A 14,756-nucleotide genomic window follows, 5' to 3' on the forward strand; every position below is an offset into this window, starting at 1 on the left:
CTTTATGACCCAGCAGTTCAGCGGTAAAGAATCCACCTGCAATGCAGGAGATACAGGAGTCATGGGTTTGATCCCTGGGTCAGGAAGATCCCCTGAAGGAAGAAATGGCAATCCACTTCAAAATTCTTGCCTGGAAAATCCCATGGACAGAGGAGCCTGGTGGGCTACAATCCATAGGGTCGAAGAGTCAGACACAGCTGAGCAGGCATGCACACACACATATGACCTGACAATTCAACTCTTGGGTATATACCCAGAAAAAGTAAAAACACTAATTCAGAAAGATTCATGCAACCCAATGTTCATAGCCACACTGTCTACAGTAGCCGAGACAAAGAAGCAACCCAAGTGCCCATCAACAGATGATTGAAGAAGGTGTGCCATACATATTCTTACGGCACACCTTCTTAATTCAGTCATCATACATATCGGAGAAGGCAGTGGCACCCCACTCCAGTACTCCTGCCTGGAAAATCCCATGGATGGAGAAGCCTGGTAGGCTGCAGTCCATGGGGTCGCTGAGGGTCGGACACAACTTGAGCGACTTCACTTTCACTTTTCACTTTCATGCATTGGAGAAGGAAATGGCAAGCCACTCCAGTGTTCTTGCCTGGAGAATCCCAGGGATGGCGGAGCCTGGTGGGCTGCCGTCTATGGGGTCGCACAGAGTCGGACACGACTGAGCGACTTCACTTTTACTTTTCACTTTCATGCATTGGAGAAGGAAATGCAACCCACTCCAGTGTTCCTGCCTGGAGAATCCCAGGGGCGGGGGAGCCTGGCGGGCTGCCGTCTATGGGGTCGCACAGAGTGGGACACGACTGAAGCGACTTAGCAGCAGCAGCAGCCATACATATACAATGGAGTATTAGTTAACCATAAAAGAATGAAATACTGCCTGCCACCTGGATGGACCTTCAGTATATTATATTAATACTTAGTGGAAGTAAGTCAGATAAAGACAAATACTATGATATCATTTATATGTGGAATCAAATAATGCAAATGTATGTATATGCAAAACAGAAACAGACTCACAGACATAGAAAACAAACTTGTGGTTACCAAAGAGGAAAGGACTGGAGGAAGTAACAAATTAAGGGTATGTTAAATTCTTTGTTAAAGAATTAACAAACTACTATAAATGAAACAGTTAAGCAACTGTGTGGCACAGGGAATTATACCCATTAACTTAAAATAACCTATAATGGCAAATAATGCAAAAATACTGAGTCACTATGCTGTACACTTGAACTAACATATATTTTAAGTCAACTGTACTTCCAATAAAAACAAAAGCAAAATAAAATGTAGCTTCTTACAAGGATAATTTTAACATTTATTTTAAAATTCCAAAAATTATAACTACATAAATACACCAACTATCTTTAGTAATACTCAATTGTTTCTTTTTAAATATTTTATTTAGTGGAAATAAGTTTACCCATTATTATAATGACATCCCCATTACTTGGTTCTTATTGTTAACACAATATTTAGTACTCTTTCTCACATAGTTACTTGGAGAAGGAAGTGGCAACCCACTCCAGTATTCTTGCCTGGAGAATCCCATGGACAAAGGAGCTTTGTGGGCTACAGTCCACAGGTCGCAAAGAGTTGGACACGACTGAGCGATTTCACGTTCACTTTACATAGTTACTGGATAATAAGATTTTATAATTCTTTCAAGAAAAATGAATGATATACTGAAGGTACAAAAATTCTATTAGTAAATTATTCACATATATTTTAGATCTTCAAAGAAAGGAACATTTTTAAAAACTGTAAGTGATGACATATGGTTTATAGTAATTAGCAATAATTCAGTAATAATCTGAAGCATCACTAGTTCTCAGTTTTCTTTAAATTGATTTATTATATTTGTGTACCTTTTATCTCCGTGTAAGGTATGTATATGGCCTGATTAAATCTTCCAAGAAAGGAATATGGGGCATGATTTGTGAAACAAAGTCTGTTCTGTTTTCCTCAGGGTCCTCTTTTAAGACAGCAAAGTCCAAACAACTTGTGTAATATTAACAATACTCTTTCAGTGTTTGGAAAAATGTTTTATTTTCCAAGTTTGTCTAATGTTTAAGGTGGGTGTTAACTATGGGCACAGTGATATCAGTCTATAAAATAGGCTATTCTAGAAAAGTACAGGGCATATTACACACCACTCCCCTCCCACAGATTAGCTGCTACATGGGAACTCAGAAGTGAAAAGAAATAGATGTAAATAGATGTCATTTAAGTTAACAACTTTGGTTTCTTAGTTTAATTGAATCTACTCCAGTTAAAATCCTATTTCTCATTAACTTTACAGGAAAATAATCAGGCTTCACACAATACAAACTTAACTTGTGTAAAATTCACAGCTTTGGTGAAACAGGTTGTGAAGAGTATATGAACTAAAAACAATGTGTGGGAAAAACAGACTGTGGTGTATGTCAAGAGTTCTGGGGAGGAGTGCAATTATTCCATGTTATGGATTTTTGTCAAATACTAGATATCTGTTCACCAGAATACTTCCTGTGTTGTGTTTCCTGCAGCTGACTCCACAAGCCTCTTCTTTCTCATGTCACATCCCAGTGCTATGCTTCACATTTTCTTCTTATTGGGAAACACTCTGAGGATGTCTCGTCTTTCTGAATAAAGATGATTGTAGGTGAAATACATTCCTAAGGTAGAGAAGAAAATGGCAAAAGTAAGATTGATTAACCATCTCTTTGGAGAAGGCAATGGCATCCCACTCCAGTACTCTTGCCTGGAAAATCCCAAGGACGGAGGAGCCTGGTAGGCTGCAGTCCATGGGGTCGCTAAGAGTCGGACACGAGTGAGCAACTTCACTTTCACTTTTCACTTTCATGCATTGGAGAAGGAAATGGCAACCCACTCCAGTGTTCTTGCCTGGAGAATCCCAGGAACGGGGGAGCCTGGTGGGCTGCCGTCTATAGGGTCACACAGAGTCGGACACGACTGAAGTGACTTAGCAGCAGCAGCAACAATTTCTTTGGAAAGAACCATGGTTTTGAAATACAGCGTACTGCCTGGAGTCCAGGAAGAGGACACTTGCAAAGGAGACTCAAAGAAGAATACTTAAAGAGTGATCAGATCTTCTGAAGAAGGGGAAGTAAATTCCTCCATCTTACTGTTCTGCATATTACAAAGAAGGAACTTTTCCCCGTTCTTTAGCTCTCTCCATTCCCCCCAAAGTTTCACATTTGTCTTCTTTTTTATGTGTTGTTCTTACATACCTGATAGTTGTTATCTTCTAGAGGTAATACTTATCTTAAGGATGTATGAAGGTTAGAGCTGATGAAACTAAAATTTAACAACAGAAGTCTGTTTCTCGATTTCCTGGACAGATTAATTAATCGATCAGGTTTTCTCAGCTCCATATATTTTTCTTGAGTCTTTAGCACCTACTCCCACTTGCCTGCTAGGAAATGCTAGCACATACGGCCAAACAAACAGGAATCAGAAACAGATACAAATGGGAAATCCAAAGATAGCCAAGTTTACTTAGTTTGACATCCTGATTTTCTTTGTAGATGCTTGTGTCTGTTGGTGAAAATTTCATACACAAAGCAGTTACATTTTCTGCCAGTAAAACTCTTTTTGTTCATACAGTGATATATTTGATCTCATAATGCCCTGCAAAAACCATTAGAAATAACTTCTAAGTGCTTTACTAATAAGTAATAAGGTCCAGGTCATCGTTCCAGGTATCCTCTATCATCTCTTGCACGTTTACAGACCTTTCTATTGATACCAAGGTAGATGGCAGCACAAACCAAAAAGCACAGGAAGAATGCAAAAACAGAACAGAAAAGCCACTTACCTACAAACAGCATCATGAGATATATTTTCAGCACATATGGGAAATAGAAGGATAAGTCAAAGGGCAGCTTTGTGGAGTAAGTGCCAAATGATTCGAAATAAGGCAGCGACTGATAGATGGTAAATGCTGTTTAAAGAAAAAACGAATCATGAAGGTTTCCCTTCTTACCTTGCTACATGGATATGTATGTATGTTAGCACAATTGAAGGATATTCTGAATTTGATAATGACAATCCTGTGAAAACTGCTGAATCCTTTTGCCAAAGCTATAATTTGGTGTGGAAATGCACTGAAGATCAGATTGGCAGGGCCATTACAGCAGTGGGATCTGCTAAATTTTTATCCTTGTTTTATTTTATTGTGCCTACATAGAAAGAGTTTACTGTGTTTCTCTGTTTATTGAGGTATAGTTGATGTATAAGTTTCAGGTGTGCAACAGAGTGATTCATGATTTTGTATAGTGAAGTATAAACGGCTATACTCCATTTATAGTTATTATAAAACATCAGCCATATTCCCTGTCTGTATAATATATCCTTTTAGCTTATTTATTTTATACATAGGGGTTTGTACCAAAAATGGTATCTCAAAATACCTGTCCTCTTAGCCACAAGTAGTGGTGATAGATGAGTGAACATGGAAAATGCTTCATATATTTTCCTCTTAGAGTTTCACAACACACATTGGTAGAATGGAGATTCTGTCAAGTTCTGCAATAAAGAAACTGGTTTCACCCATTTCCTCAGTTTAACTGGTCTTGGAAGAGCTGCTTCTTCTTCCCCATCCCCAGCAGTACTTAATAAAACTTCTGAGGAATAGTGTGAGAAATGCTGGCCTCCAATTACTTTGAAGGAGGAGGCTCTTGTCAAATAAAGAGTTGAATATTCTATGGAATTATACCCCATATATAGACCTTTAATAACATTTCATGGGATAAAAAGACAATGTACTACGGTTTGTAAGATGTTGTCATCAAGGTAAGCTGGGTGAAGGTACATGGCAACAATGCACTATTTTTACAACTTATTTTGAGTCTAAAATTATTATTTTTAATTTCTTTCCTTAAAAGATGGAGGAAAAGTCAGGTGCCTACAGCTTTTATAGCCAGACAGTGGCATCAGCATAGAGTCTGCACTTGACACCAAAAAAAAAAGGAAATATATAGAAACGTACAAAATTGCAGTCACCTACATTCCACCACCCAGAATTAATCATTATCGATATTTTGTTATATATGCTTTCAAAATGTTTCTGCATATGCTTTTCTTAATTGCAAGAATAAGTATACGAATCTAATTTTAATAAAAGAATATGCATTTTACAGCAACCATATACAAAGCTTTCCTAAGAAACAAGAAGGCTTACAATTACGGAATAAAAAGAAAAGTCTGCTACATATTTATTCGTCCTTTATTCTTAGGAAAATATTAGTCATATTTCTACTTTATTACTTTATATATTCTTTACAGTATTTTTATATTATCTAACAAATGAAGGTACTTAATAAATGTTTCAATGAGTGAGGGATTTTGTTCTCAAATAAATGTGCAATCCATTTTTTATGGTTTTTAAGATTTTCTAGATTCTTTTGGCATAGTCTAATTTCAAAACTCAATAATTCTTCCTTTTGAAAACAAAACATATTTTAAGATGATACTTAATATGATTTACTAGAATATAAGCTCTTTTTCTCTGGTCATTGGTGGATAGAAAACATGTGGGTATCATATATACTTGACAATTATTATCAATGTCACCATCATTTTATGTTAAATATTTCTATATGTTTTCCCTTAGTTACCTTAACATGTGCTCTCTTCATTTCTTTATGCCTTTGGTTTTCAAAAACTTTTATCATGTCCGTTTCAGAGTTTCCTGTCTCCTAAATCTATTACAGAAGGAAGCATATATTCCACAAATATCCTCAAGCTCTTTGCAAATAGATGTTTAACCACTTGATTTTAAGCTTAAGTTTTACATTTAGGCCTAGTAATCAGCTTACTTCACATTGTATTTAATAATTCATTGTTTATTGATTATGTACATTGGGTTCATAAGAGAAAGGAAGGAAGAAACAAAGACAACCCCGTATTCCTGTGAAGCTTAGAGACTAGACAGGGAAATCTATATTAATCAAAGAATCATGCAAATGTCTAATTACTGCTAAGGTTTTACTAAAGAGACTCATAGTGGGAACTGGTGTAGATGAGGAAGTTGAGAAATGTTTCCCTGAGAAACCGATGATTAATCTATATGTAGAGTTCATTGTCTCTGGCAAAGTAGGCTGCACAATAGCTGGTAAGTGGAAAGGCTAGTCCTGCTAGGGGGAACTGAATTTCTATGCATTAAAAATAATCACTGAGTCACTAAATGTTAAACCCCGTTTGGATGAGGAAACAGAAAGGTTAAATGATTTACCCAAAACTCAGCGAGTTAATGAAGGTAAGGGCCTGCACTCAGATGTCCTCATTCCTCATCCAATGTTTTGTCTACTGTGCAGAACTGCTTCCTCCTCTAACTTTGCTTTTTAATGCTTTGCTTCTTTGCATCAAGGGAAGTATGCCAGGAGAGAGAACACTGAGTCAGCTGAACAGTGGCAAAAATAGTAATTTAATCATCAGAAAGTGTTGTGAACCATTATTGCTTTGTCAGTAAACAATACAGAAAGTCACTCTTTTCCTACCTTCAGCGAGAACACACAAAGGATAAATTGGCATCCACAGGGTTTGACTGAACCATGTCAAGACAGCATAGGATATTCCAATGACTGACAACATGCTGTAAGTGTACCTGAAAGGAGACAAGTTTGCTCATCAACATTTGCTGCTGGTGTCTGGGAAATAACAGGAGAAGAAAACACTTTACTTTGTAACTGAATACAAAGGTAAAACCAGAGAGCATGCAAATTCCTTACTTTATTTCCTGTAATGTAAGCAGGAGAAGAGGTAAAAAAACGGATGGAGAGGAACCATGTCAGTCTGGCTTGTCTCGTGGGGTGGATCATAGATAATTATAGAGGTAAAGAGGAAAAAATGTAACTCTTGTCCCTTAGCAAATTACAGTTACAAGTTTCCTCAAATAGTGACTTCAATTTCACTTGGAAGCCAAACCCATTTTATACAGCAGCTAAGTTTCTTAAGACAGACAGACCTATAAATATCTATGGAAATAATTTTAAAACTTTTTTTTAAAATGGGCCATCCTGTGTAAACAACTAAATAACGGGCCTTAGGAGCTTGTGTTGAGTACAGGAGGTGATTTTAAACCTGCCTTTGTGATGTAACAGATGAAGTAGTCAATATCTTTTTATTTCTCAAGCTTAAGCATACATCAGAATCACTCAGAGGGCTTGCTAAAGCACAAATTGCTAGGCATCTCCAGAGCATCTGATTCAAGGGACCTGAGAATTTGTATTACAAACAAGCTCCAGGTGATGCTGAGGCCACTGGCCCAGGGACCACACTTAGAACTACTGGCGCAGGCAGTGCATACATATGGCAAAACAAATCCAAAACTTGGAAAACATGAATGCAGTAAAGTAAATCTTTCACTCACTCCAGGACCCTCCTTCCATTTCTCAGAGGCAATGTCCAATGCCAGTTTCTTATATACTCTTTCCAAAATCCTTTGCCTATGCTTATCTCTGTGTATACACTATATATAATATACATCAGTAGTGTAAGCACTCACCAACATGTTATCATGTTATCAAACTTTTTGTTCTTTACCAATACAAGGAAAAAATGGCATTTCACTACTTTGATGTTTTTTTCTCTTATTAAAAAAGTAGGTAAGAATCTTTGCATATGTTTAGAAATCATTTCTGTAGAAGTCCAGTGTGTCTCTTTTTTGCTGTTGCTTGTGGTTTGGGTTTTAAACCTAAAAATCCATTGTCAAATCCAAGATCAAAAACATTTACCCTTATGTCTTCTTCTGAGTTTTATAGTTCTAGCTCTTCTGTTTATGTTTTTAATCCATTTTGAGTTAATTTTTATATATGGTGTGGAGTAACAAACCGAATTCCTTCTTTTGCATGTAGATATCCAGTTGGCCCAGCATCATTTGACTGAAAGATTATTCCAAAAGACTATTTTTCTCCACTGAATGATCTTGGCATCTTGTCAACAATCAACTGACCATAAATTCGGAAGTTTATCTCAGAATTATCAATTCTATTCCATGCTATATCTTTATGTCTGTATCACACTCTTGATGTGTGCAACTTTTTTTACTTTGTAGTAAGTTTTGAAATTGAGAAGTGCGAATCTTCTAACTATGTTCTTCTTTTTCAAGATTCTTTTGGCTACTCTGGTTTCTTGAGGTTTCCATATGTGTTTTAGGATCAGCTTCTCAACTTCTGCATTGAATCTGGAATGCAGAAGATCAACTTGAGAACTGTTCCATCTTAAAAACATTGTCTTCAACTCACAAACATGGGACATCTTTCCATGTATTTAGATCTCCTTTCATTTCTCTGAACAATGTTTTTAGTGCACTACTTGTGCACATCTTTTGTTAAATTTATGTCTAAGTACTTTTTAGATGCTATTGTACATGGAATTGTTTCCTTAATTTTATTTTAGGATAGGCCCTTGAAAATGGGTAGAATACATTTAATTTTTGTAAAGCTGACCTTTGAAAAACACAGATTTGAACTATGTGGGTCCACTTACATGAAGATTTTTTTCAATAGTAAGTACTGCAGTGCTACACTCGCTGGTTAGTTGAATCCAGACACAGAACTGCAGACAGAGAGGAACTCTATATATGAAAAGTTATATATGGATTTTCAACTGTGCAGAAAGTCAGCACTCCAACCCTCACATGTTCAAGGGTCAAATGTATATCCATTTTGTATTCTACAACTTTGCTGAACTAGCTTATTCTAGTGCTTTTAGTGAATTCCTTATGATTTTTTAACATAAAATTGTATCATCTGAGATAATTTTACTCCTTCTTTTCTGATGTAGATGACTTTTATACCATTTTCTTGCCTAACTGCCATGCCTAGAACTTCAGTGTAATGTTGAATAAAAGAGACAAGAGTAAACATTGTTGTCTTGTTCCTGATCTTTGGAAGAAAGATCAGTCTTTCACCATTAACCATCATGTTACTGTGGAGTTTTCACAGATACTTTCATCAGTTTCAGGAAGTTGCTTTTCAAAACATCATTCTAAGGTAAACTTGGAAGTTAATTCTACCCCCATTTTACACAGGAAAAAAAGAGTTTCAATATGGTTAAGCAGTTAGGAATTTCACTCCTAGGTTAAGAGAAATGAAAACATATGTGCACACAAAAGCTTGTACATGGATGTTCATAGCAGTATTCCTCCTGACCAAAAAGTAGAAACATCCCAAAGTCCATCAGCTGACAAATGAATGAATAAAAATTGGTATATCGATGTAACAGAATATTATTCAGCCAAAAAAGAAATAAATATTGATACCTGTTACAACACGGCTATACCTTGAAAACATTATACTAAGTGAAAGACACCAATCACAAAAAGCACATGTCATGTGACTCCATTTATATGAACCATCCAGAACAGGCAAATCCATACAGACAGTATATTAGAAGTTGCCAGAGGCTGGAAGGAAGAGGGAAGGGGGCATGACTGCTGATGGATTTGGGGCTCCTCTGGGGGGCAATGAAAATGGTCTCAAATTAGATAGTGGTGATTGTTACACATATCTTTGAATAAACTAAAACCAACAAATTTTATACTTTAAAAGGGTAAATATTAAGGTCCATGAATTATCCCACTGCTGTTATTTTTAAGATTATGTGATTTGTCCAAGCATAAGTAGTAGAGGTGAGGTTCATCTTGAGATCTTCTACTTCTATGTCCCAAAGTCTTTCCATCACATCACAATACTACTCTCAATGCCAAAACTACTTTGTTCTCTAATGGGTCTACTGAACTTATCTGAGACTGGACTGATACTGAAAGAAGTGAGCATACAGAGAATAAAACATCAGAAAGCCACAGTTCCCTGGGACATCCCTGGAAGTCCAGTGGTTAAGACTTCCCCTTCCAATGCAAGGAGTGAAGGTTTAATCACTGGTCAGAGAGCTAAGATCCCACATGCCTTGTGGCCCAAAGGACAAAAACATAAAACAGAAGCAATATTGTAACAAACTCAATAAAGACTTTAAAAAATGATGTACATTAAAAAAAAACAACAACAAGAAAGCAAGACACAGTCCCAGATGAGGCTCCATGTCTCATAAACAGGAACTCACAGGCTATAAAAGTCCCTAAAGTTTGTCCCAAGTCCACAAATCTTTCAGGTAAAAGTGAGAAATAACTAAGTTATATATAACAAAGAATTATAGTCATTTTAATTCAACAAAATATTTCATTTTAATCATTCTACTTAGAATATGTTAACTCAGCCAAGATTTTGACAGAAAGAATTTATATAACCTCTGCTAAAATGCTGTGGACTTTTGTTACCCATTCACATCCAGGTCTTTCCAGCAAGAGGGACAGTTCTCAAGAAGTAGCAGTTAGGAACCTCTCCAAAGTGAGCCACTGTGCAAAGAGGCTATTTTACACCATTGCTGGTAGAGATACTACTAGGCTCATCTTATTGCAAAGCTTTAGAATTTTGAAGTCAACATAACACCAACTAGGACAAGGATTCTAAACCTGAGGTCCAAGGATTCCCAGTGGGCTCATGAACGAGCTTCAGTTATTTGAACCTGCTGGAGCTGTATACACATGTTTGTGGAGGTGTGTTTTTCACCCCAGAGAGATAAAGCCCTATATTTAAAATACTCTTGAAACCAACTTTGTAAATTGTGACTATGATAGAAAAGTCTGGCTTTGTTTATTAAAGTAACATGTACTGGAGCAATTGCAGAGAATGCCTTTCATTAGCAAACAGCTGTGAGGTTTATTCCCAATTGGTGTTATGCCTGAATGCACTGATTTGCTTTTGTAATACCATGGTAGGTTTTCATTATCTTTGATATGCCCATTATGGAGAGCATAAAAAATACATTTCCATATCAAGATAAAATAATATGAAAAGAGGTCATGTACTTATCTCCGAGCAATCAAACACAGGCAACTAATACTGGTTTCACTGTAGAAAGTAATCTGGCTTTAAGAGGTTATTTTGCCTCCTTACCTAACCATATCCAATAGATTCCAAAAGATGAATAACACACACACCACGTATTTCTCTTGGACTTCTTCTTGACTGGTGATCACCATAAAGAGGACAATTATTCTTTCTGTGAGCTAACAAAAGAAATAGCAAAGTCAAGAATTAGGATCATCTGTATAGCATGTAGGTAATTTTCTAATTTTAAAAACCAAAGTTCCTCTTAATAAATATGCTTTAACTCTAAATATGTATGTTATACAATTAATATTATCTCTGGGGGAGTAAGGTTATGGATGAATTTCATTTCCTCCTTTTTGGTTTCTTTTTTTCTGTATTCTCCAAATTGAACGTAATGGATAAAAACATAACAGATATTTCATCTGAATCACAGCATGTCCCTTCTTGTGACACATGAACACATGGTTTTACTCACTTTGACAAGCTTTCACTGGGTGTCCACTATATATCAGGTGCTAAGACAACATATACAATGAAAAGCCTCATCCTGGCTACACAGGGCAGCACCGGTAAGAGAATGTGGGGCAGTCACTACAGCACAGTGTGAATAATGCTGTCATTTAAAGGGCCATGTGTGGGAGGAGAGGTGGGGGAGAGACTGTGTGGGAAAAGGATGCAGAGAGATACATGGAGACAGGCAACATTTCAGCTGGATCTTGAGGAATGGACAGGGTTTATCAGGTAGACTGGATAGGAGAGTGGGCATCCTGGGGAGCAGCCAGAGCAAAGACGTGGAGGTGTGAAAACACAGCTGTGCTGGGGGCCAAAACATCCCTGAGGGCCAGAAAGGAAGTGCACAAACAGAACCATGGGAGATAAAACTGAAAACATGCTGCTTGTGAAGAGTTTTGAATGTCAGGCCAAGAAATTTCCATTTCATCCAACCAAGAAGCCACCATAGTTTTTTTTGGGGGGGGTGGGGTGGGGTGTGGTGCAGGGGTGTTGAGAGTTGAGAGGTGGGAAATAATATAATCCTAACCCTCATACGCTAGTGGAAAGTGAAAAGAATTCACAAATTCATATTTTTTCCAAGTCAGTAAGCATTTGTAAATCACTGAGAATTCACACACTTATGGCTTAGCTCCTATTACTGACCTCAAAATACACATTCCTCTTTCCAATCTAAATATATGTATTCTTATGCTGTATTAATATACTTCGTATATTCTGCATTTTTGTTGGCTTTTAACAGAATATTTTACTTTCCTCACAGTGGTCACAGGAAACTATCCCTGAGATTGCGAGAGCATATTAGTGATAAAGACGAGGGCTGACTTGTGTCTTTCAGTAGCTGTCTTTATTTTTAAAGTGGATCAGGGAGAAAAGACTTGGATAATCTGTGACTTTGAATCACAGCCTGTTAGTCCTGGAAAATCACCTAGTGCAGAGAAATCCAAAATTTGCCAATATCAGGCCAGAGGATCAGAAATTCACATGTAGAAGCTGTATAAGCGTGCTTATAACCACATTGGTGAGTCAAGAGGGCCCTTACTTAGCTAAGGAAATTAGACACAATTCAAACCTTAATCAATCGATGGAAGCTACCTACCTGGCAGTTTTTCTTTTGTTAATCTTTCTTTCAATGCTCTAGTTTCTTGACTTAACCATATTTATGTAATGAAGTAGACGTAACTGAAATGATTAATTACTGAATGACCCGAGCTTGCTGCTGTGACATACAGCAACCTTCAGATAACAAGATCTTAGCAGCAAACAAGTACTTAGGCACTGCCTAATCTTACATTTCATCAGTGTCTGCTAATTGGGAAAATTATCTAATTTTTGATCAAAATCTCAGGAGATAAACACATGAATGCGTGCACACAAACACAGTTCTAATTACATGGCTGACTACTGAAATAAAGAACATAAAGTGAAAGTGAAGTCGCTCAGTCGTGTCCGACTCTTTGCGACCCCATGGGTGGTAGCCTGCACCAGGCTCCTCCGTCCATGGGATTTTCTAGGCAAGAGTACTGAAGTGGGTTGCCATTTCCTTCTCCAGGGAATCTTCCCGACCCAGGGATCGAATCCAGGTCTCCCACATTGTAGACAGACGCTTTACCATCTGAGCCACCAAAGAACATAAGCTACTTCTGATAAGACAGATCTCTAGGAGCCCTGCTAGATACATACCCAACCCCACCTTTTTACAAACAAGGAAATTGGGAACCAGAGAAATCAAGTGATTTGCCCAACCTAGAGGCAGACCTGGAAACATATATATCCTGAGTCTCCTGGCTTCCAGAGTTGTAATGCCAGGCTGCCCCTCAATTGATGAGTAGGGAGGGAAAAGACTCTCCTACAAGGGGCTGGAGCTGCACAAAGAAACACTGTTGAAAATAATCACTTAAGGGACTGCGGTACATCGGTGATGGAATCCCAGCTGCATAGGAGAGGCAATAAGCATGCCCCCTGAACACAACCACATCCATACAGGTATGTGAAGACCCATCACCCCCTCGACGATATCCATCTAATTAACAAATTATCTGATGGTTATTTAACTCTATCTTGACCATTCAATGGCAAGACAATGGGAGAATATAGTTGGCAATATTCCTAAATTGGTAAAAAAAAAAAAAAATTACTGGTTACTTTGTGCCTGTGTCTAAACACATGCCATCTCATTTAATCTCCATAACAACCCCAGGAAGTGCTACTGCCATTTTCTGCCTTTTACAAAGAAAGCGCTCTTTGTAGTCATTTTACAAAGTGAAAATGACTTGCTACAGATGTGGAAGCAAAATCTAGACCATGTCATTCTAAATTCCTTGTTCTGACACACTGAGACATTTTCACCTTTGCTTTTTAATGGGCTAGAGCCATCCCACATTGAAGGTCAGGAAGGGCGGCGGTGAGGAGATACACCTCGTCCAAGGTAAGGAGCAATGGCTGCGCTTTGCTGGAGCAGCCGTGAAGAGATACCCCACGCCCAAGGTAAGAGAAACCCAAGTAAGACGGTAGGTGTTGCAAGAGGGCATCAGAGGGCAAACACACTGAAACCATACTCACAGAAAACTAGTCAATCTAATCACACTAGGACCACAGCCTTGTCTAACTCAATGAAACTAAGCCATGCCCGTGGGGCAACCCAAGACGGGCGGGTCACGGTGGAGAGATCTGACAGAATGTGGTCCACTGGAGAAGGGAATGGCAAACCACTTCAGTATTCTTGCCTTGAGAACCCCATGAACAGTATGAAAAGGCAAAATGATAGGATACTGAAAGAGAAACTCCCCAGGTCAGTAGGTGCCCAATATGCTACTGGAGATCAGTGGAGAAATAACTCCAGAAAGAATGAAGGGATGGAGCCAAAGCAAAAACAATACCCAGCTGTGGATGTGACTGGTGATAGAAGCAAGGTCCGATGCTGTAAAGAGCAATATTGCATAGGAACCTGGAATGTCAGGTCCATGAATCAAGGCAAATTGGAAGTGGTCAAACAAGAGATGGCAAGAGTGTATGTCGACAGTCTAGGAATCAGCAAACTGAAATGGACTGGAATGGGTGAATTTAACTCAGATGACCATTATATCTACTACTGCGGGCAGGAATCCCTCAGAAGAAATGGAGTAGCCATCATGGTCAACAAAAGAGTCCAAAATGCAGCACTTGGATGCAATCTCAAAAACGACAGAATGATCTCTGTTCATTTCCAAGGCAAACCATTCAATATCACAGTAATCCAAGTCTATGCCCCAACCAGTAATGCTGAAGAAGCTGAAATTGAACGGTTCTATGAAGACCTACAAGACCTTGCAGAACTAACACCCAAAA

At 38.0% G+C, this 14,756-nt stretch overlaps 1 protein-coding gene across 2 annotated transcripts in view; it reads right to left on the reverse strand.

Annotated features, from left to right (window-relative positions):
• Positions 1-1,318: 1,318 nt before the first annotated feature.
• PTPLAD2 (protein tyrosine phosphatase-like A domain containing 2) overlaps positions 1,319-14,756 on the reverse strand; it is a 30,128-nt gene continuing 16,690 nt past the window's right edge. Inside the window, exons 4-7 of one of the 2 annotated variants that reach the window (XM_010857084.1) lie at positions 10,983-11,095; positions 6,525-6,631; positions 3,842-3,967; positions 1,319-2,678 (exon numbers count right to left, since the gene is read on the reverse strand). In XM_010857084.1, the coding sequence (XP_010855386.1) occupies positions 2,599-2,678; positions 3,842-3,967; positions 6,525-6,631; positions 10,983-11,095 (426 nt within the window). In that variant the 3' untranslated portion in view covers positions 1,319-2,598. Of the gene's footprint in view, positions 2,679-2,956; positions 3,562-3,841; positions 3,968-6,524; positions 6,632-10,982; positions 11,096-14,756 lie in introns of those variants that run through there. The other variant, XM_010857083.1, reaches the window with a different exon arrangement.

This window comes from Bison bison, unplaced genomic scaffold (assembly GCF_000754665.1).
Source record: "Bison bison bison isolate TAMUID 2011002044 unplaced genomic scaffold, Bison_UMD1.0 scf7180017864376, whole genome shotgun sequence".
Lineage (NCBI taxonomy): Eukaryota > Metazoa > Chordata > Mammalia > Artiodactyla > Bovidae > Bison > Bison bison.